At 38.7% G+C, this 24,341-nt stretch overlaps 1 protein-coding gene across 1 annotated transcript in view; it reads left to right on the forward strand.

Annotated features, from left to right (window-relative positions):
• Positions 1-24,341, forward strand: part of LRMDA (leucine rich melanocyte differentiation associated) — a 935,990-nt gene that overhangs the window by 792,562 nt on the left and 119,087 nt on the right. The window contains exon 6 of the mRNA XM_077823336.1: positions 9,883-9,970. Within this exon, the coding sequence (XP_077679462.1) occupies positions 9,883-9,970 (88 nt within the window). The remainder of the gene's footprint in view (positions 1-9,882; positions 9,971-24,341) is intronic.

The raw sequence follows: 24,341 nt of genomic DNA on the forward strand, positions 1-24,341 counted from the left end.
ATTCTTTAACCCAACATATCAAAGTCAGTTTCTTCTGGCAGTTCACCACAGTTTGAAAAAAAATCAGTGCTAAATATAATTCCTGAAATACTTGGCTTCAAGTGATAATATGTTTTAAGTTGAAAAACAGGTCTTGAAAGTCAAGGAAACAAATGCACTGTTGTTATACATGTACTACGTGTTACAGTAAAACAAATCAATTCAGGCTGCTTAGAAGCAGTCACTGCCTTGTGATTATATTTGTGTAGTCTTGGGCCCTTTGATCAAAGAAAGCCATTTCAGGCTAGGCCTAATCCGGGCTGCTTTAAGGTGTTTAAATGGGAAAAAAAAGGTTGACAACAGCTGGGATTTAAATTTACTTTTGCCTAACTTTTGTTTTGAAAAGATTTCTATTATTCACTGCTTTCTTTTTCATACAGAAGATGGATCATTGAGTAACCTAAAAGCGAAAGAGGATATGGGAGGAAATGGGTGGAGACTTTGAATTAATCTTCTGAGGAAAAATGTTTGATCAGCGGGTAAGAGAGGATGAAAACCTCTGATGTTGACAGCAGGCAACTTTCTGACTAGCGTGTGATTGACATCTTTGAGGCTCCAGTGGGGAGCTAGTATCCAGCCAGGCTCAGGCATCCTCTGTCTGTGGGTGGTAGTGTTAATAATGTGGCAACTGGAAAGATTAATTGTGGACAAGCAGCGGGATTACGAGGAGGGCTTCACAGGTCTAAAACGAACAGTGGTAGGAAGGCTTCTGATCTATCAGCCCAAAAGGAAATTAGTTAGGGCAGACTGGAGCAGCTTAAAAAAAGGGGGGAGGGAGCAATGGGAGAGGGAAGTATTTAGGATATTAAAGCAAAATGTGAAGAGGATATTGAAATAGGTCGTGAGGGGACGGGACCAATGTTCTTGAAAGGTAATATGCCCTTTTCAAGAGGTAGCTTGAAAGACCTTAATGCACTGCATACTTTTACAATATGTTCACAGTTGAACTTGTTTTGCAGTGAACTGGTAACCAATTGACTTGCTTAGTGGTTTGAGCTGCCACAGAAGGTAAAATTCATTATTCATTTTGAAAATGTGGTTCACAATAAATTGTTTGTCCATTGCCACACGTAAATTCAAGTGAATAAATATCAAAGGGCCCCTCAGTGCAAAATACCTTGGAGAGAGTTTACTTAAGCTGTATCTGCAAGTAACTATCCACTGCATATTTTACTTCCCACCCTTTTTGGTAGTAGTAGGGATTTTGCCAATAAATTCTGCGTTACCATTAAAGAGGCTATTCATCATGCTTACTAATGTTATTAATCAAGATACACCACAGTACCCTTAAAATGAGATCATTTTGATAAATCATGTACGACATGAAAAGACTTTATTCCTTTTAAGTGCAATTTAGACTATAATTTTTTCCCTCGTTTATGATTCATGGAAGAAACATGGATAAAATTCCCTTGCACATTTACACCTTATCTCCAGTAATAATTCAAAACTGCTCTTAGATGAAAATTCAGGGTCTGATTCACCAAAGCTGAATGCCAGCTCATTATTTTCTGGCATTCAATAGTCCAAAAATAATGTCCATACATTAGGTACTATTCACAATAGTTAGATTTGGCAGCACACTAGACATATCAATTACACTCAATTAAGCCTAAATGAATAAGAATTCTCTTATGTTCATTTACATTTTTGATCCAGTTATACCCAACCTACCCTAACCTTGCAATTTTATATTAGGAAACCAAAAATTATAACAAATTCAGATGTGGTTTCTAAGTGATTGTCTCCTATACATGAAAATGAGGAAAATGCATTTTCAGATGCCACAAGTTTTGTTAAGCCCTGTGTTTGTTTAAATAACCAAAACGGTTACTTTTCTGGCGATAGTTATCAGAGCTGTGATGCTGACTCCAAATCAGAAGGTCACTGTTCTCTTTGTCTTCCAACAACCACAATAAATCAGCCTATTCTTTTAATAGCATCAAATCCAAAGGTAACTGATAAAACTCTCCAGAAGAGATATTTGTGAAGCTCCACCTCACACTCTTGATTATAAGTGAGACACTTGTACTATTCATTAAACTGAAGAATGTCTGAAATGTTGCAATATTTTTTTCTACTATTGAAATAAATATTGGATAAACGTTTAATTATTCAAGTATTCCAGTTTTTTTAAAAAATGTCAGTAGCGATATTTAATTTGGATGGCAGAATTATTTAATATTTGGTATTTCTCAAACCATGACTCAGAGGGGACTGGCTGAATTACAGTCTGCCCTTTACTTCCACCAGGATTTGAAGAAAAATGGTTGATTTCCAAGAATAACAAGACTATTTATGTTTTCTTTAAACATTGGTCCCTATAAATTGGGTTGCATGTGGCAGATGTACAATATATCCGGCCACGATGTGGAACGAGCATTTTGCAGCACTGTCCAAATCTTGGTTTTAGCCGGTGCATAGGGAATTCAGGAAATAAACATACACATATCCTATTTTATTTTTAGTTTAATTAAGTGCCAATATTTCTCAGAAACTTTGGTAGCCATCTGTCAAAGTATAGTTGAGTCCTTTACCTCTTGGATGGTGCAAAAGTGTCACTCCTTTAGTTTTTGTCTTTTGTACTTTGCTTCACTTCAGTATGTGTGAAGGTTGTAACTCTTTCTCCACGTCATTATAGAAGTGACTATAGATTCACTTCCCGGTCTGAAAAAGCCTTGACTTTTGATGTGGTTCAAGCTTTCTTATTGAAAGTTTCAGGTTGTTATACAAGAATAAAGTGAAGCAGAGTAAAGCCTTTATCCTATTGACATCTGCCCTTCTTTCTTGTCTCATGGATTCTGCTCATTATTAATAATAATATAATCAAATTGGTAGACCCTTTCCCTACATTTTAAATTTAATTCCTAGTAATATACTTGTAATTATAGACTAAAATAGTGTACTAGCTAAAAGTAGTCAGGCTGTGTGTCACTCTAATGGAACATTTTCATAGTTGCTATTTTTAATTAACAGAATTAAAAAAAAAAACAACCTGAGTCCCTATTTGCAAGAGTCATGTTAAAAATATCCTCATTTTCAGTAGCACTCAGCAAAATATCACAAGCACAGTTTGCTTAGAACATGAGCATTCTTAAGACTTATATACCGGGCAATGCAGTTTCCCCCACTCCACCACCCCACCCCACCCCACCCCGCCCCCCACCTTAGCATAGTAAGCATTTGTGGTTTGTTCCCAACCATGGTCAAATGTCTAAAAACAGATTTTGAAACAAGCCACTATTTTTATGTGGGGTAAGTAGGTCATCTCATTAAGCCTAGAAAGATCAGGCAACTTGTGATAATGCCGTGCAGCTGGTATTTCTTAGTAATTAAAATGACTCTAATTTATGCTACAAATTTACCAACACAAATCCCCCGAAGTGGGATCTGCAGTTACAAGTTCGGCATGAAAAATATTTCCTATGTCATTAAGCAAAGCAAACTTCCCTGTGTAGTCATGCCATGCCACCTGTTGGCTTCTCTGAAACATGACAGGGTCTTGGTATCAGTCATGGCAGTTGTTTGACCTTTCTCTGACCTCTAACCTAGTTCACAGTAGAGTGGTCCTGAGCAAGACCTTCCCTGTCTGCCTTAAATAGTAAGAGCTCTGATAAGCCCAGCCTTGTCAGTTCTTAAAGTCTCCTTAATTCTTTCTTCTTTTTTTAAGTTGAGAAATAAAGCTGTCAACTTTTCAGTATATGTCCCGAGTTAATATTAAAGTTTATGGCAAAAAAAAAAAAAAAATCCCCCAACATAACAGTTTTAAGAAAGTTTTATCTTCTTGGTGTGCCTCATGACCTGTTATATGGACTCAGAGTTAATTTTTTGTGATATAGTAGCAGCTGAAGCCCTCCCGCCCTCCCCCGGCCAACTAATGTCAGGTTTCTATGGTGCTTGATGTTGTACAAATGTATGATAAGAAACAGTCTCAGTGCCAGTGTGACTCCAACAAAGTAAACAGAAGTTTATGTAGGCAATTATAATAATAATAATAGTAATCATAAAGATTTTAAAATAGTGTATGTGTTAAAACATTACATTGTCAAGCATTGAGTACAATATTTAAGTATATTTACAACAGAAATCTTAACACTGAAAGAGGAAAGAAAATGATTTAAAAAAAAAAAAGCAAATGTGAGTTGATCCCTACTCATAATAATATAATTATAATATAATATAAATTAATTATAATACCTAGCTCTACTATAGCGCTAGCATCTGTAAATCTCAAAGTGGTTTACAAAGGACATCAGTATCATTATTCCCAGTATCATATTGTCATAGACATTTTGGGAGGAATGGTTTAATAAATACAGAAACTGGGTAATGCAGTGATTTTGTTCATTCCACGTCTTTTTTTGCAGTGGAAAGTCATAGAAACTAACAGAATTTATTTAATGAACTTTAGTTTTGCATTTGATGATATAGATATTATTGGGTTGATGATGACACTGTAGTACTATCTTAAATTTTTATTTTCATTTTAATTTGAATATAAATTTATAAAATGACAAACGGCACCATTCTGACAGAGTAGGTGAATTTGACCAGCCTTGTTAAATACAGTGAGTTGGTGTATGAAAATAAACAGCAACCCCACAAAACACAAGAATGGCAGATAATCATGCAACACAAATAGAAAACAAAGGCCACACTTTCTCTATACATTACTCTGAACAATGTTCGCTTCAACAGTCTTTTTAAAAAGATGGGCCTTGTAGTGTTCCATTAAAATGCAGAAGATTCAGTCTGAGTGGAAAAACACTGCAATGGATAGAAAGAGCCTTTAAGCATCCCCAAATGCTTACAAAATTACTGAACTGACATACAAACTATATACACAAGAGTAACTTTGGCCTGTATCCAGTATTTCTTATTAAATCCTACACTCTTAATTCTTCTAACCTGTTCCTGTTTTACTACTGATAACTAGCCATTCTGATACTACTTTTCAGGTCATACCATTTTCCTAAATCTTTGCTCGGTTCATATTTTTCTCACATATAGATGGGTAAATGTCAGTGACACATAGTGTACATATTTGTGAGGTTTATCACCCTGACCTGAGTACGTGTGTGTGTTTGTATTTACATGAGAGGAAGAGATATATCGAGGTCTATTTATATATCTTGATATGTATTAATATGGCAAGATATATATCAACTCCTATTTATTCTTGAGAAAAGATAAAGGCTAGATTTCCCACCCCCCCCCCACCGTTCCTCCTTTATAACACAAAAAGTACAGGCTGCTGAAACTAGACAGCATTGTTTCCAACTTTTGTATACTACATACAATATCTCATTTTGGGATGAGCAAGTGTGGCATAAGTACACAATAAGAGCTGAGTGATTGTGAGTGCATTCTGGAATTGTTGTCTTTTAGAGTATTTGTTTAACTGCATTGTTAGATTTATAGCTTCTAGACTTTTTTTTATAGTGGAAGAATTTGGTAGCTACCCTATCTCATTTCTAAACATGCCAGCGCTCTCCACTATCTATCTATTGGGTCTGCTCTGGTAACGTCCAGAAAATGCCTGCTAGAACTAACATTTCTGTTAATAATATCCAATGAAAAGTATGCCTGAGTTTAATGTATTCAGCTGGGGAAATCAGTTTCTTGTGCAGTTAGCAAAATGATCTTAATAAACCATGTCTTTTCGTAAGTGCTCTGTATATCCATTGAATTCTTTTAAGAGAGGATGCCAACTTGGTCTTCTTCCTGTGTTATAAAACTTGTCAGATACAATGTATTAGTGACTATTACAGTTATTGGTGAGCGTGTGTGTGTGTGAAGAATTTATGACATGTCATAGAAATGAAGATGATCTCTCATATCTCAAGGGTAAATATTTCAAGATAGAAAACAGAGAAATGCTAGGATAGGAATGGTCACTATCTGCAGCAAGTTGAAAAATACCTCATATTAATGGGTCTCTTTGGGATACAGCAGTATAGCACATGAAGCAGCACCAAATGATTCAACAGAATACAGAATTTCAGAAGCAAGTGCCATTGTTCTAATTAAAACGATCAAAACTATTTTTATTTACGGGTGTGCTTTTTCTTATTTCAGCTTTATAGGTAGTCTTTAGATTTGGAAAAGGTATTGAATTGAAAGCCCAGTAGACTTTTGTCTTCTATTTTGTTTACTTAGGATTGAGTTTTACCGTTTTTACTCCAACAGAATTCGGGAGGATATTCCTAAAGAAACGTTCAGACCCTGATTTGGCAGGGTGCTTAAGCATGTGCATAACTTTAAGCACTTGAGTAATCCCATTTACATCATTTAAACTACTCACATGCTTTGAATTTATGCATTGTACCTTAGTATCATACTAAGGTACAGATTATCAATGTTACCTGTTGGAACATTCTTACTAAACCCTTCGACATGTTCCCAGTAGACAGAAAATCTCACTTCTTCACCCATTTTTCCCTTTAAGATATTTGTAAGTTATGTCCATTCAAGGTCACTTTTGCACTGTAACTAGAACTTCATGTGCAAATAGCAGAACAATCTGAAGACAGAACTCTCATATGTCAATGCTATCACCATCAAAATATTCTTCTGAATATTAAGAATAATAAATCTACGCAAGTCACTTTGGAAAATAGCTTAGGGCACCCTCTCAGTAAACAGTAAAAAGAGAATTTGCGGCTTCCTTCTACTGGCACACAGGCTTACATAAAAACTTGATACAGGATTTTCACTCAGTTGACATTTGTGCAAAACAGTCCGATCCCTATATGGTATTCCATGGAATTAAAGCTTTTGTAACTGAACACTTAGCAGAAAAGTAATGAAAACTGTTGTATACTTGACAGGGAATTACATACTGTACATAAAACAGCAGCAACATGCCAATAAAAAAATCTTCTTCTTCTTGCTTTTCCTAAAATTGGAAATTGCCCCTTCACTACAATATCCTTTTTAGAAGCTCTGGAATTTTGCTCAGTCAGTGGTATTTGCTGAAAAGGCCATTTCTTCCAGTAATTTTAGGAAAAGCTATCATCAAACTGTCAACAGCCTAAATTGTGATTAAAAGCACTAAAGAGAAACCTTCACTGTTATCAGAGTCCCAGATATGAGTACTTGAATAGACAGATAACATCTAGAATGTATAATATGAGGCCTCCATGTTGAGCTTTTGGAGAGACTTTGCGGAAAAGATCTTATGTTAAATAAATTATAATCACAGTTATCCTCATCTTACCCAATGCTACCAGGCCAAGATAAAACAATAGAGCATAGTGGACACATGCTCTGTACTTCATATTTGGGACTTATTGCATACATTAGTGGCCTGGCCATTTGGGGGCCTGATCCTGTGAGGTGGCAAATGCCTTCAGCTCACATTGTCTTTATTTAGAGTTGGAGGGCATTCAGCATCTCGCAGGTCTGAACTCTTGTCTGTATCTTCAGCTGGTGTAAACTGGCATATTTCAAATGAAATCAATGCACCTACACTGGTCACCAGGTGAGGATGTGGTCCGTGCCTGTGGCCTTTTCAGCTTTGGATTCATGTAGTCGGAGGGTATAATAGTACTGAACTGCAGGAGGCCGTACGAGAAGCTGTGCAAGAATTAGCTATAGAATCCCTGTCATGATCTGTAACGTCCTTGCTATTTCAGGAGTCCTATATCTGTTGTAAGATGTCCTTTGTGCTAAATAGTGCAGTGTTTTAGTGATGTGGCTAGATTTCTGATAGGTACCAAGCTACAACTGCAAAAATCATTCCAACATATGACCTTATGTGAAAACTGAAAATGGGTCTCCAGAGTGAAAGGCTAGTATGCTAATCCACTGAGTCACTTACCTTTTAAACTGTATTAGCATCTACAAAAGTACAAAAAGAATGACAAACAAAAGGTTTCTAAATATTCATAGACTTCAAACAGAATATGTATTCCTTATTTTTATTGTTATCATTACTATTTCTAAACCAGTGTCAATCATCGTTTTATTCCTGGTAACCTTTTTAAAAAAATGGAATCAGTGTTTCCAAATGTTTGAAGACCTGCTGAGCCAAAACATTGTAGTCCCATTTTACACTAAAATTGATATTCTCATCAACCTTTGTAAATTATTTTTTTTAAATATCTGTCCAATTAAAAAGTCTGAATCAAACAGCGAGTGATTACAAAACCAGTACAAATACATAGTGAGGTTTACTAGGATTACTTTGATTTATTAGTAGCACTCATGTCAATGGGTGCTTGGGGAACCTCACGCAGTAGACTATCGCTACTCTTGTCTCATGACCCATCCCATACATTGTCACTGGATTTAAGAAATAGCTTAATGGTTGCATTTCTTCTTCCCCTTTGTTTTATCGTCTCTAAAAGTCATCAGTCTGATTTTTGTATCTAGATGAGTGGGTTGCAGCAGTAGGAAAAACAGTGTGGTGAAAACTAAGTGCTTCACCTCTACCACATTAACTAGCATGGAAAGGACATGAAAGCCCTGGAGGTTATTAAGTGCATGTGAAAACTTAAGTGCTGCTACTGTGCTGCCAGGAGCTGAAGCAGCATGGTCAACTGAGCCGGGTGCTCGCCCTTGGAACTGGGAATGCACCACTTGCACTTTATACCTGGGATGCTCTGGGGCAGGGCCAGTGCTAAGGTTGTGCAGCAGGTTGGCCTGTTCCTTTGCATCTCCCTCCCACCACTTTGCATGGACTTTCCTTCCCCTGTCACTATGTAATATCAACCCCTGCTGGCAGCAGGGGATTCCCATGTCTTTGCAAATGTCTAATCTTAGGACTTGCCGGGTAGCGGCACAAATCACATCTGCTCCAGGCACTGTGGAAAGGAGGCACTAAAGAAAACCTGTATATTTTAACACGTATTTTACAATCTCTAACAGTTTTTTTAAATGAGGGAAAAAAATACATCTTTTTAAGGAATACTCTATGGGAATGATACATGTTCACAAATAAGACCTATCTTTTGCTTTAAGATCTCATTCCAGCAACACAACATTGCTGCCCTGTAACTCGAAAGCATAAATAGAGCCTTGTTCTGATCTTTGTAATGCTAGGTGTTTATAATATTCCCTTGGGATGCAACCCTGTCTCACTGGATAAAATGTACTTTGCCCTGGATTTAAAACACCTCTATATTTTCTTTGGATAACAGACAAAGGCATAAGATCTGGAATTCTTCTTTATTGTGGGGAAAATTTGGGATTGTGTTACATAGAGTTGTTTTTGTCTCTCCCCTGAACTAAATATGTTTTTTTGGTTAAATCAGGCTTTGCAAATGTCTCCAACTTTTGATACAGGTTATTTTTCCTTACAGCTGTATATCCTATTTAATTTCTTTTGCACAGTGCATTATGAACATTCTCACTTGTGACATAACCGTTTATCTTCCAAGTGAGGCAACGAGTAGTGCAAAATATATTTTGTTTTTATTTTTAAAAAGGAGGTGATAATTAAATCTACCTTCCTATCCTGCTGAAAGAATCTGCTGACTGATGACTTTCATGCAGGCAAATGAACTCGTATTGAACTGTCAATGACATTTTTAATGTTGTCAAAGGATTCTTAGTGAAAGTATCATTTTCTAAAGCTGTGATGTGCGTTAGAATATTTGTTTAGTGACACTATTCTAGTATCACTGTAGGGAAAATTATGGATACTACGTCCTTTTGAGGACTGGCAACTACATTTAAAATCCTTACATTTTCCCACGTGATTATTTATCAGTGTTGCATATGACTGTCAACTCTGTGCATCTGTAATCACATCAATTAATCAAAACATTAATTTTGCACCTTTGTTTAGTCATTGACTTTTTTTTTTAGAGTATTGATAATATTTGTTTTATCACACAGGCCTCCTCCAGTGACACTGCCTCTGTCTCCCCTGAGACACACTATACGCCGCTGCCTTCAGGATCCAGGGATCTCACCAATCACAGAGGTAAAAATTAAGCTTCTATTGCTATTATTACTACTGGTAAACTTTGCTGTAAGGCCTTCTGAATGCATTACTGCTGCATCGGCACTTTAGTGAGAACACTGTGCTTTTCAAGCAGTTGATGAGAAAACCATACCTGTCAAGACTACAGATTTTAACTATATTAAACAGGATTTAGAGGTAGTCTACTGGGAAAGCAAATAAATCTATGGAATAATAACATTTAGCGATTTAAAAAAAACATAAAGAGATTAGAGTACTTAAATATTGCTAAGTAGATGATTACATGCAGCGCTGGTGATTTTGAAAGAATTTGTAAATTCTAATATTTGTGAAGAGAGAGTTATTTTGCAATTTAACAATTTAGGGCTACAATTTCAAAATGTTAACACATTTATATTGCAATAAAAAGGGATTCTGTTCTGTTTTTCAACATTAAAAGGGGATCAATGTGCAATTTTACTGATCCTTAGAACTTCAAAACCACCTTGGGCAAATTCTCAGATTCCTTCGGCATGCCTAGGGAAAGCAAAGTTCTGAAAGCAGGCAAAGAACTGTTGCTGCCATAAAGGTAGCATTCCAAGCCACTTCACCCTTTGTTCCAAAAAAGAAAGAATTTTGAAAACCTTGTAGCACTCTGCAGCCAGAAACACGTATAGGAATAGCCATATAAATTTCCCTAGTTGCTCATTGGATTCCACATCATTGTAAAATTATAACTCTTTTCCCAATGGGATTGATGTAAAGTAACCAGATACCCCTGTTGAATAGAGACACTCACACTCCGTAAAGACTACTTAAATCAAGGCCAATCTTATATTTAGGAACTGATTGTAAGTTGGGTTCCCATCTATCTTTGTGTACTGAAACTGGCTTAGCCTCTTCTACTGGTTATTGAGAGACGGGAACAATGTGCAACAGCCAGTACTACTTGATGCTTCCGAGGAAGGTGAAAGAGCTTATATGAACCTGACTGATCGTGCCAGACTTTTTCTGAAGATTAACAGAAAGTGCTGAAAGTGAAGCAAATTGAAGGTGTTAAAAATCACTTCATGTCTGTCTTTCCTGATATGCGTTACCTACCATTTCCGGTAAAGAAGGGACTGAACCAAAATGCTGGATCTCAGCAAGCCCCAGACTTTTAGGATGTAAAAATTGGAGCCCGTCGAGATGTATTATTGTGGCCTGAGTCCATCTTTAATTTCTCAGTAAATGCAGTTGTCTTCAGATTGGAATCCTGCTGTTGGTTTAGCTGGCTAGGTTCTATTATGAAAAAAAATTAGAAAATTAAAGAAATATCATCATGAACAAGTGAACATTGCAATTGCCTAACAGTGAAAGAGATTATTTTAAACTAGATCAATATATTCCAGATGGCAATTCAGATGATAATGTATTACAGTTATGTCCCTAAATTATGGATTAATTTATCCTGTAATCCAGTTCTTTTTGGCTGTGTCTGGCAGCAGGAGCATGTCTTTATATGGCTGCACATTTAGAACTAGGTGAAATGTTGTCCCATTGCCTTCTATGGGACGTGAGGGAAGTGATAGCCCAAATATCTCTAGTTTTACCCCCTTTACTGTTCATCTCTGTGAACAAGAATGGAGAAGAATTCTGCTATTAAAAATAAACACAACAACAATATTTGCCTTGTCACTTTTTGGTAGGGGGTGCGTTTTGGATTTAGAACCTAACACACACAAAATTATGCAATTCATCCCCCCCCCGGCCCTCCTCACTTTGCATAGTAAACATGTGTGCTGTTGTTTTCCTTGATGCTTAACCATAACTATACCTACAGTGGGTGGGAAGAGATCATATTGTCCAAAAAAGGGGTAAAACTGGCCCATTCCAACAAGCAACATGTATATGGGCTTAAGAAAATAATTAAGGAACCTGGCAGAACACCAGCTGCTATGAATAAAGTTTGGAACAACGTGATAGCAGGATTTACTTGACCACTTAACTAGTTTTGAAAAGTAAGACAAGTTGTCTAAGCTCACAAACCTAAAGGAAGCTTAATTAGAGTTAATGGAGCGACCTCCAAGAAAAAAGCAAAATCTGTAAACACACCATTTTTGATCCACACTCCCAAAGGTTTTCTCTTCTTGAATGGTCTCAATCTGATGTGAAATGGTTGAATCAGCTGTTACATACAGAAATGTAGGACCCCGAGAGGTCATCTAGTCCAGTCCTCTGCACTCATGGCAGGACTAAGTATTATCTAGACCATCGCTAACAGGTGTTTGTCGAAGCTGCTCTTAAAAATCTCCAATCATGGAGATTCCACAGCCTCCCTAGGCAATTTACTCCAGTGCTTAATATGTAAATATTGGCAGCTTTCAGAAATACTTTTCAACCCAAACTGAAAGGGAGAATGGCCATGAGTTTGTGAACACTTTTTATTCATCCCTGGGGGGTCTTTCTTACCAGAATCTGAACTGCTGGCAAACAGCTCAGTGCTAGCAGTAAATTAATTCTTCTTTGGGGCTGGGAGGAAGAGCAGCAACATTGGAATGCATTGGACTTGCAAAGTTTTACATTGACAATTTTCCCTGTATTTTATTTATTTTTCATATTGGAACAAAGACAGCAAGCTGTGCTCAGGCTACACAGTGTAGCTTTTCATCTTCATATTTTACACTCAAGAACTTACCATAGTATTTCCAGGATTGATTTAATCTTCTCAGGATGATCCCATGTCTTGGATGCGCTCCTTGCACGGATTTTATAAGTTTCAGAATCATTTCCAGGGTCCACAAAATACCACAGTTCAATGTCATCTCACAATGTTATGACGTGGGAATACAAACACCATGATATTACATCAAAATACTGTGATACCTGAGTTGCCCTGCTTATGAAGACAGCACTGTATGTAGTTCAAATTTACCCCCTTCCTAAACTTCAGCCTAAGCTTTCTCCAAATCTTGTCTGTTACTAGGATTTTCCTTATAGGACCATCTTTGTCTCAGACCCTAATTCCCTCAGCCTGATTGAAGCACCAATCCCCCTACTGTTCTGTTTGGAATCTAACTGAAACTATCTGTTCATGTGGCTCGGTAGTACTGTCCATATAGGGTTTTAAACATCTCGTAACAAAGTGACTCAACAGAAGAGCTCAGCACTCCTACTCTGTCATCCTACAATACTCCTGTTGGACTAACTTTCAAAAGTAGTAACTATACTCCAGCCTCATGACTAATTTTTGGTTCCTACACTGTGATCTCAAGCTCCTCAGATTAGTTATTCAGCTAGATTAAACAAATATTTTATGTCTTAATACCTGTGTTTACACATATGTCACTTCCAAACCTGTAGTAAATATTAATAAGTATTCCAAATAACTCCTCCAATAGATTGAAACAATCAGAGTTGTGTAAAACATTTGCAATTCTTTTGAAACTAGTGAAAATTCATCTGGTAAGCTAAAAGCCCCCAAATTTGGTGGCATTCTCCTTTTTTAAAATTCCACTGTTTACGCTGTGACAAACTTCAGATTTTTGCTATGTTGCGTGGGCATGAAGAAAATATACACAGAAAAAAATTACATTTATGTTGTGAGTAACAGAAATACTCTTTCTTTAAACACATAGGTATAAAAGGTTAACTGTTAGCAGAACCCTTCAAGAGGGTTCCATGTGTGAAGACGCAATTACCTTCCTGTTCTGCCTCTTCAGCTAAATTAGAGATCCTAAAATAGTTTTTTAAAATTAATATAATTAGAACTATGCAGCGTAGTTGTAACCATGTTGGTCCCAGGATATTAGACAGACAAGGTGGGTGAGGTAATATCTTTTATTGTACCAACTTCTGCTGGTGAGAGAGTCAAGCTTTCAGTTTGAGATCCTATTTTTATTTGTCCCACGCTACTTGGTCTCCAGTAACATTTTATGAAGGACTTCTTTCCTTGCCATCTTGCCTCTGGGAAAAAACACTGACAAATCCAATTCCCCAGAGACGTCTCTCTGTAGTGTCCTCTCACTGGAGACTTACAGAAATTAAGTTCACTGCCTCCAAAGAGACAGACCACACACAAACTTGTCAGTGTAGCTGAAAACTCACACTTTACATCATAGCAAGATATCACTGAGATAGTTTATAGTAAAACGAAGAATAAGTTTATTAACAAAGAACAGAGCTATAAGTGAGACTAATCAAGAGGAAAAGCGACAGATATGGTTACAGACAAGACAAAACAAAACAAAACATGGTTTCTAATGCGTAAAATTTAATTCTAACAAGTTATAACTTTGCCTAAAGCAGTTTCTCACCCACAGCCCGTTATCAGCAGCTCCTGCCCTTCAGGCCAAGAGAATCCACCATTCACAGGCTCCTGTTCCTTATGTCCCCTACGTGATGGATAACTAAAATGTTTTTATATTACCCGAACTCCATTGTCTGTCCCTCAAGAGCCAGGAAGGCTTCCTGAGGTGCAGATTCTGTCCCCGGCATGATTGCTGAACTGTCTTCTCTGTTGCTTGTTTGATTGATTGATTTGTTTACCTTATATAGAAATGTACTTTCATTGTCCCCCTTCCTGTAATCAAGCCAGTCAGGCAGGTAAATACATATTCCTTTATGTAAGGCAGGTGTGTTGTACGCACTGCCTCCCAAAAACCTTTGAAGAATATATTTCCAGCACACATATATAACCCTTTGTACATAACCTGAACATACTCATTTTCACATAATCATTTTCAGGATCAGCATATTTCCAGTTTACATATGATATCTTATATGAGACCTTTTAGATACATATTATGACAATAGTGTGTTGGAAGTAATAAGTGTGTCAGGCCTGATGTGAGTTGCAGTACGGTGGACTCTCTGCCAATTCACACTGAAGGGATTCCCAGGGTCACAGCAGTCCGTATAATGATCCTTGCTTCTAATGAAATGTTATACCTTCTATGAGTTGTTTTCAACTCTGACAGCCGAAAGCACTTCATGTGCATGTATTGTCAGACATTAATAATGACATGGGACTGGACAACATACAAAGGATGGTGTAAGTCATCAATTCCTGCCTGGAAACAGAATTTAGTGGGAAATGTTCTACCAAGACACATACATGTTTGTGAGAAGGCTTCCACTGTCTGAAACTGGAATAGGGAACTCTGGAAATGAATGCCGTCAAACACTATAATTGACTAGTGGTCATGGAGTCACTCTCTTTGTGGTCATTACGTTGTGCCCCATTCTCGGAATGTTGAGTTTCATTATTATGTTTGTAATGTAATTACAATGTAATGTAATGCAATGTAATTGTCACAGGAAGTGTGTAGAAAGGATAAAGCATACAAAATCCATTCACAAACCTTAGGGCTTCCTCTAGGAGGTGAGGCATCTCTTGTTCCTGGATATTTAGCCGACCCTTTGACTATCTTGCAATCACCATGCCAGCCGGACATGCCAGTATCTATGTTCTTAAGGAAGATTTACTACCTTCATTGCATATGTATGTATTTTAAAAATGTACTCACATCGCATCTGTCCCCGGGTTCCTGGGTACTTTACAAAGGTTAACAACAACAATAGCTAAATTAAAACTGGGCTCAGAAGGAAGCTTCCACTTTGACTACAGAAGGGGCAGCAAAGAACTTATAATTTATAGCTGGTCAGATGAGCTGACTTGAAAAGAAACCCTTTGCACTGAGCCATGACGAGTGCTAGAGAGGTTCCTGTGGATTATTCAGGAAGGGAGTCACAGCTATGAGGTTACTGAACCAACAACAGTTTGTCAGTTTGACCTGAAAAGCTAGACGAAACCTTAGGAATGGGCAGAAGTAGCTTTGGAGGGAGAGCACAGGAGACACAGAGTAGGTCTAGATTGCTAACATCTGTAATCTAGATTTTTAAAGTGTGTAATTAACAGGACTATAGGACAGAATCACCTTGGACCTAGATTAATGGTTATTCCATCAGTAAGACCTTTAATTAAACGTATTGTCTCACCAGCAACCAGAGCAGATCACAGAGGGGTAGGTGTTATTGATTCCCTCACAGCTATATCAAGGAAGAGTCAGGCAGTCTCATTCGGCAACTGTTGCAGTTTCTTGATCAATTTCCAGGGAAACCTAATTAAAAACAAATTACAATAATTTATCCTAGAAGAGATGAAGGCATGAATGACAAAAGTCAGTTCAGCATTAGGGGAAAAAGTTTTCTGGGTTCTACAGAAAAATCCAATTTTTAAAATAAGCTTCTGTTGGGCTAGAGGGAGTATAACAGTGTAAATTGGGATGATTTGCAACCCAAAAAATACCTTCCACTGGTAACTCTTTCTAGTCCAATGGAAGCTTAATTTAAAAATAAGTATTTTCAAGTAATTTGACTGTAAGTGGGACTATTTGTATGAGAAAAGTTAAACACATGCATAAATGTCTTAGAAATTGGGGCCTAGATTATAAAATGATGTCTTAAACATTTTCTAAAATGGTAAGTGACATAAAATTGAAGTATCCCTTTATAATAAATGTTAAAGTATAGGGGGGTTCATTTTTGAAGACTTTCTAGGGGATATACAAATAACACTGAAAAGTCACACTCTTCTTAAATCAAAGACATAAAAAAGCAAAGGAAATCAGTTTGCATGAAAACTTGCTTCCAGAAAGATAATTATCCTGTTTATATTATCATTACAATCTTCTCCGTTATTATTATTGACACAGTTGTTAGGTGCTCATCCCATTTTCCAGCCAGAGGCTTATTTTAAGTTTTAAATTGATTGCTGGGAATGTCAGAGAATAATTTACATAGCAACTTATCATAATTAGTTATAGTTTGCAGTTTCCTTAATGTGAACTACACTTTATGCTTAGGAATTGATTTCTTCTATATTTCTGCATGAAGCAGCTTAATGCGTGCCATCCAAAAAAATATCTGTGGGTTGTTTTTATCATTTAGTTAACCTGAGGGATCATAAAATAAATTTTAACAGAAACTATAAATAGGGAGTATTGGCTTTAACTCATTTAATAAGTCAAACTGAGATGAATAAGAGGGAATTTTAAGTGAATAAAATATATGGAAGTTCCATGCCAGGCAGAGATATTATGAAAATAGAGAGACGTTTGCTATGTTGGCTTGTATGTTGCTATGTTGGCTTGTATGAAAGCAAGCAAGGCACTTCATAGAGAATCCATCATTTCTGTTTTTTGCATTGGGTTATATGTTTCAGCTGGTAATGCAATATAGGGTGAAGCAGCATGTCACAAGTTACTGGTCAAAGTGGCTAAAAGACCCCCGAATGTAGAAACTATGATTAGTTAGTACAATATAAGTGAAATAACCACAACTCAAGATTGGGTGTGGGGGGAGCGGCAGTCAAAATGATCGTGTTTTGGAACAAGGTCACTGTGAAATTTTATGTTGAATATCAGGAACTACTTCCCAACAGCGAGTTGCGTTAGGATCCAGAATTATCTCGCACTCTATTGTTAGCACTACTGATAACAAGACTGGAATAAGCAGTTCATGGTGAAAGCCGGGTTTGCGCTATCCTGCACAGAGTTTATTACATACACATCTTGATGGTTCTGGCAATTTGCAGCTTTGCACCAGTTGAGAACAAGGTGATGGCAACGATGGTTATGTCCAACATGCAGAAGAAGATACTTTTACAGAAGATTTTAGAGCTGAGGTCAAAGGAATTAGAACAAAAGGCCGATCATGAATGAGGTTGGAGGATATGAATTGGAGGAATTTAAGAAACTTAAATTTTACCATGCTGATTCCTGCTGAAGGAAGAATTGCAAAGATGGAAATCCATTCTACGTGCCACAATGGTTCTGACATTTTGGTTGGTGTCATGCTGCCTAGAGTGGCTTCTGATTGTGAGTGCTGACCTTAGGCCAGACTATCAAGGGCAAAAACTACAAATGGGTTGTATGTTTATTATTTGATTTCACCAACCCAGTAACAAGTGTAAACTCCTACAGCACTATAACAGTCATATCATGGAGTCACAGACAGTCCCCTTGGGCATTCCAGTCTATCTTGCCACCCAGCCAAGCCTGACTTTGTGATAGATGGTTGCTGTACACCAAAAATCATAATGTTCAGGTTAGTGTCAGGCAAAATAGCTGGGAACTCCTTGCATATGCTTAGAAATCCTCACCCCTCAGAGGTCACGCTGTGAAAAAATAAGTTCTCTGTGACAGTTATTTGTATTCCCTTCCCCCAGCATTCAATCTGTGATGGGATGAGGGATTGAGCATGTACCCTCTTCAGGGTTGTGGGGAAAGCAATTGACAAAGTCCGTCCACAATGGCTTGTCTAATTCCCTTCACTGTGGAGGCCATAACACCTCTTCTGGTGAACTGGTATTTCACACTTAGTAATGCTTCTCCCCTGACTGTGGGAAATTTACAGTCTTAGCAAACATCTTTATAGTTACAGAGCAAACATTTAAACATCACATTATAACATGGGATACAGAAGTTATAAGTAGGATTAATATATGCAGTATTCTACAAGCATCCCATAAAGTCTAAACACATTCTTAAAATGCTAGTATCTATTTTAACTATACTAACCCACAGGTAAGCTGGACTGTTTTCCAGCTATGCTTTTGTCAGTTTTCACTGAGGTCTGGCGTCTTGGCATAAGCTGGCACCTGGTATGCTAACGTCACAGTTGGCTGGGTTTGGAATTGAGATGATAGATGTTAAAGAGGATGTGGAAGGGTACATAAACACACAGGAAGGGGAGGGAGAGAAGGTGATGATGAGAAGTGGGCGTGGGGTGAAGAGTGGGAGGCATGGTTAGACTAACTTGGTGGCAGGGATTTAGCAAAATAAATTAAAAAGGGTCAGTTGGTGGCAGTGGTAATGGTACTTAGCTCCATTAGAGAGTCGTCAAAGCAACGTAAGTCCCTGCAATGCGGATGACGTGAGAAGATGGCTTCAGGAGATTAGGGAACTCTGTGTTGTAGGGGGTGAACAGGAACTTCTTGTGCTCTTGCTGGTTCTGCTCAAGTGGGACTTTTCTGAGGAAGGTGGGTTGTTCACCATTGGATGATTCCTGCTGCTGCAGTTGATGTTCATGTAGGAAGAGTGAGCCACTAGTCCCTGTACCAAGGAGTGGCTTATTACTGGGGATCTCATGAAAAGGCAGAGCAATGAGGCTGACACTGCTGCCATCCCTGTAGCAGCTGCCACTGGAATGGAGACTGCTCTGGAAAAGCAGTGGCCTTTAGTGGGACAAATTTGAGTTACTTGTTAAGTAGGGAGGGTCTGTTTCGGTGTCCATGTGTTTTGCTATAAAGCACAGAGACTTTACCAAAAGTGGAGTAAATTGCAGTTGGTTTTCATTTTGACCCTGACTAATATGGTTCAAGAAATACATTTTGGGGATCATTGAATTCATGTTCTTGTCACTTATAGTCACAATTTCTTTTCTGTGCTTCAAGAGAATGTTGGATTTGAATCAGGATACTGTTGATTAAAACTTCAGCATAAAGACAACCACTTATCTTGTGTATTACACTGATGGGAGCAGCCAGTCATGTGGAACTAGGGATGGGTGAACGGACTTGGAATTTTATGTAAACTGACTCCAAGCTTTGCTCAAAACATGCATAAAACCTTTTCTGAGGTTTGGAAAAGTTGAATTAATACTTTTTAAATAAGAATTTTTTAAAATTATTTTGTGAGTCTCATCTGCATTGCTTGGTTCGAACCAGAAGTTCTGAATCCATGGGCAGGAGAAAACTGTTTGTGTGTTGTTGAGCAGGCCAACCAGAAGGCGGAAGTAGCTCTGTGGTAGCTTTTGTGATGGATAAATAAGAGATCTTGGGCCTTGAAGAAGACTGTGTAAGAGGGGAAGAGGAAGAAGTTAAGTACCTAAAATTTCAAGAATGAGATTTAAAACTTTTGTTTGGGATTTTCAAAGAAGCATAAGGAGTCAGGTGCCCAAGTCTCATTCATATTCAGTGAGTGTTGGATGACCAGCATCCTTAGACTACTTTAAAAATACCAGCATTTATTTTCAAATTACATTTAGAGATTTAGCTTAGAAAAGTTCTACATTCCCTGATTAAGCTACTCAAAGCACGCCTGAACCTCTTTATATTTTCCCTAATATCTCCATAATTTCTGAGTTTTTATCATGACTTTCCCAAAATTCACCACAGCCATCCCACAAACCTAGCTGCCAGTCATCCCTTTCAGATCAGAGAGAAAATGAATAATGGGGAAATAGCTGTGGCTGCAAAACCTTAAATGGAACAGAAAGCTTCAGATTTTTCAAGACATAGCTCATTTTGTCATGAAAGTATCAAGAAACCATGAAAATGCTCAGTCTCCCAACACCAAGTCTATAAAATGACAGAAAGTTGTGAAAAGGTTGGCACCAACAAAGTAAACTGATATTAAAATTAGCTTTAGGTTTGCAGGAGCCTTAGAAATTCAGTGTGTACACAATTGGCAATCAAAAAAAAAATTGGCCAGTAAACCAGCCATTTGGCTCTATAATAATAATCTTTTTAGAACAAACAAGTCTAGTCATGCTATTTTTTGTAACCATGGTATTACAGCTCCCTCAGAGGAATGGGCTTCAAAGCACAAGCACTGTTGTGTAGTCATACTCCTGAGAGTTCCCATGTTTAGTTAGTGCTCCAGTCTAGCCTGTTTTAGCACTAGTCTTCCAATTTTATCACGCAGGCATTTTTACAGCCTCATTGGAACAAATATACAAACATCTGGAATCATGTGGGATATTTAATTAAAAAGTTTATGTTTGGCCAAAAATGGTAAAATCATGAAAAATTGCCTGTCTCCGAGCTTAGAAAGGCCAAATGATGAAGCTGTTGGCTACATATAGTTTTACAGTGCATTGAAATGCTTAGATGTGCACACCTGCTATAGTCCTCCTCTCTATTTTGATTCATAACCATTAACGAATGTTCAGCACACAGATTGTAACCCTGGTTTAAATGGAATTTGAAACGGTGTGGTTTTTACACTATTTTTTAATAATACACTGACCATTGCACTATATTAATACAGTACGTACTGTTCTGTAATGCAGTGTAAGTGTTAGTCTTGATACTGTTAATGGCAAAAGTCACATCTCCTACCTGCAGTGCAGGTCCTTGTGTTGCATTTATTCTGTGCACTGAGCTTTCCCTGATGTCAATATGAATTCTATATGCCAAACAATGGCAAAACATGCACTTGATGGTAATGGGGATGGAAGTGGGAAAATAAGCAAGATGAACTCTTGTCTTACAAGCAGGTTGTGAAACTAGAGGTTGTATTTTTGCAAGGAGATTCTTGTACATATGAAAAACTAGTAGTTCTTGCACACTCAACCTTCAACAAAGTTTTTCGCCAAGAGAACTGTTATGTAAGTGCAGCCACAGGAAGGGGAAAACAGAAGCTTGTCCCCCTAACTTCTTTATATTTTCTTGATGTCTGTTTCCTTGCTTCCTTCTAGACCTATCTATCCTTCCAAAACTGGGCTGTCCACTTGCCAAGGTTGGAACCAGTCTAAACCCAGGGGTGGGGAGGGTTTGCCCCACATGCAATGAGCAGTGTCCCTCGTGTATATTTAACACAACTGGCCAAAAACTGACATTGCCACTAAGGTGTGTACTAAAGTCCAGGCAAACATGCTTTTTATTTTTCCATTTAAAAATTATGAACATTTGGAAATAAAGGTTTCTAATGGAAGTATCATTAAATCTTTTAATATAGTGGTATGTCAAGTAAGATGCTTTACCATGTGAATATGTATATTAAATGCAAAATCTATTTAATGAAATAAGATTAGGAATTTACATGCACTTTTATAATATATCATTTTTACAATTCTTCCCTGAAGGCTCAGTCAGGATTAGAGTCATAGTGTGCTAGGTGATTTACAAACACACAGGGCCAGACTTTCATAGTTTTACTCTCACTGAATAGCCCCTTTACTCCATGAATATCCCCATTGACCACATGGGATTCCTTGTGGAGTAAGGTGCCATGCGAGGTTAATAGGGCGATCAAAATCTGCCCTGTGACAAAAGACAGTCCACTCACCAAATCAGAAAATACAAAGTTTAAGGTTGTTGCACTAACGTTAGTGAAAGCAATCGTGTAATATGTGTTTGTGGTTCACTTAAAAAAATTGAAGTCTTCCATAAGCATAATTTTAGGACAGACTCAATATTTCATAGATGAGACCTCTCGCTATATTCAGAGCTGGGTGTAACAGGTGGGCAAATAAAATGCTAAAACACTGGATAATTGCCTGTGCAAATGGGCCATTAAGCAACCTGGTACTCACTTTGCATGTACAAATACAGGATTTTTGAAGTGTATCATGTGCATTCATATTTTTGTGGCTGTACCCATTCCATGCATTTCTGAATATCTGGCCTTCCATACGTTTAGCTCCTTCCTCCCCACCACCACCCAAACAAAAAAGTACTTCTGCATTTTCACATTATTCATGATGCTATTTTAAAATTAAAATAAATTGGATGTTTCCATTTTCAGCTGCCATACTCTGTGGGAGTCACATTCTGGTTCCATGCTTACCAGCAAGATTCTAATGTGGCCTCTGCCTGTTGTCCCACAGTGAATGTGTGTTTCTCAGTTGTGGGGAGAGGCGGGTGGGTGGGTGGGTGTCATTAGAAACAAAATACTAATTCCCACATGGTGAATGCATGTAGAAGCCTATTTACAATTAAAAGGAAAAAGAAAAAGAAAATAAATTTCCTGCACAGTCAGAAGGGCAGCCATCTGCATCAGAGCAATAAAACTATTTTATCCCCTTGTGTGTTGGTTCTTTATGGCACACACATCTTGCTATTACATGTAAATGTCTTCCAATCCAGAAGCAGCCAAAAAGATGCTCTGTGTGTGTGTGTTTAATTCTGCCTTCAGGAAAGAGAGGTATCTTTGTAATGTTTCAGTGTCTCTTCCTATGTGAGTGGAGAAAGCTGTCAACATTTTATAGGAAATGAATGACTATATTCGTGATGTAATTATATGTTTGCTGATCAGAGCTCCAAAAGAAAATGTCACCTAGTACATTGAACAACTTTCCTCTTTTGGCTTTATAATAATTCCTGTGTCTTTAGTATTCTCACTGGACGGAAGAATAGATGGTTGCAAAATATCTTAGAACCCTTCTTTAGCTTTGTACTCCCGAAGACAACAAGACTAATCAGTGATTTTAAAGGATAAAACACTAGATGTCAACAAGTGAAGCTGTCTTGTGTGCCTTAACAGTAAGGTTAGATGATCTTTTTTAGTTGTCATCAATTGTGTTGCCTTATATGCAGTGATGAGCTGCCAAAATCTTAACAACTGGTTCCCTATAAAAAGTTCTGATTTAAGGGATGTGCCCCAGTATGTATTTTTGTGTACCAACAGGGTTACCATACGTCCATATTTTCCTGGGAGGAATTTTTAAAATTTAAAAATTCCTCCCGGATGGCAATTTAAGAACCAAAAAGCCTGACCTGTCTGGGAAAATACGGATGTATGTTAACCCTGCCTAAAGTTATTTTTTAAAAAGATGGGCCTGAACTAGAGATGAGCTCCGTTTCACATGTGTGGGTCCCTGCCGCTCCCTGGGGATGTGCTAGAGTGACGAGATGTCCCGATTTTATAGGGACAGTCCCGATTTTGGGGTCTTTTTCTTATATAGGCTCCTATTACCCCTCCAACCCCTGTCCTGATTTTTCACACTTGCTGTCTGGTCACCCTAGGGTGTTCACATGTGTGGGTCCCAGCTGCTCCCTGCCCCCCACAGTGAAGCAGGTGTGCAGGGTTACTGCCCTGGGAACTGCAGGGCACCAGTGGAGGTGGGGCCAGCTGCAGACAGGGGCGTGGGGCAGGGCTAGCTGGAGGCAGGGGGTGCAGGGCTAGCTGGAGGCAGGGGGTGCAGGGCTGGCTGCGGGCAGGGCAGGGGGTGCATGTGGCAGGGGCTGGCTGCGGGCAGGGCAGGAGGTGCGGGGGTGGCTGGAGACGGGCTGGCTGCAGGCAGGGGGTACGGCAGGGGCTGACTGGAGGTGGGGGGTGCAAGGTTGGCTGGAGACGGGCTGGCTGCGGGCAGGGCAGGGGATGCGTGCGGCAGGGGTTGGCTGGATACAGGGCAGGGGTTGCGGCAGTGGCTGGCTGGAGACAGGGCAGGGACTGGCTGCGGGCAGGGCAGGGGCTGCCTGTGGGCAGGGCAGGGGGTGCGGGGGTGGCTGGAGACGGGCTGGCTGCGGGCAGGGGAGGGGTGTGGCAGGGGCTGGATGCAGGCAGGGGGTGCTGGGGGGGGCTGGAGGCAGGGGCTGGGTGCAGGCAGGGGTTCGGGGGTGGCTGGAGGCAGGGCAGGGGGTGTGGCAGGCCCTGGCTGCAGGCAGGGAGTGCGGGGGTGGCTG

This window comes from Eretmochelys imbricata, chromosome 7 (genome assembly GCF_965152235.1).
Source record: "Eretmochelys imbricata isolate rEreImb1 chromosome 7, rEreImb1.hap1, whole genome shotgun sequence".
In the NCBI taxonomy this organism is placed as follows: domain Eukaryota; kingdom Metazoa; phylum Chordata; order Testudines; family Cheloniidae; genus Eretmochelys; species Eretmochelys imbricata.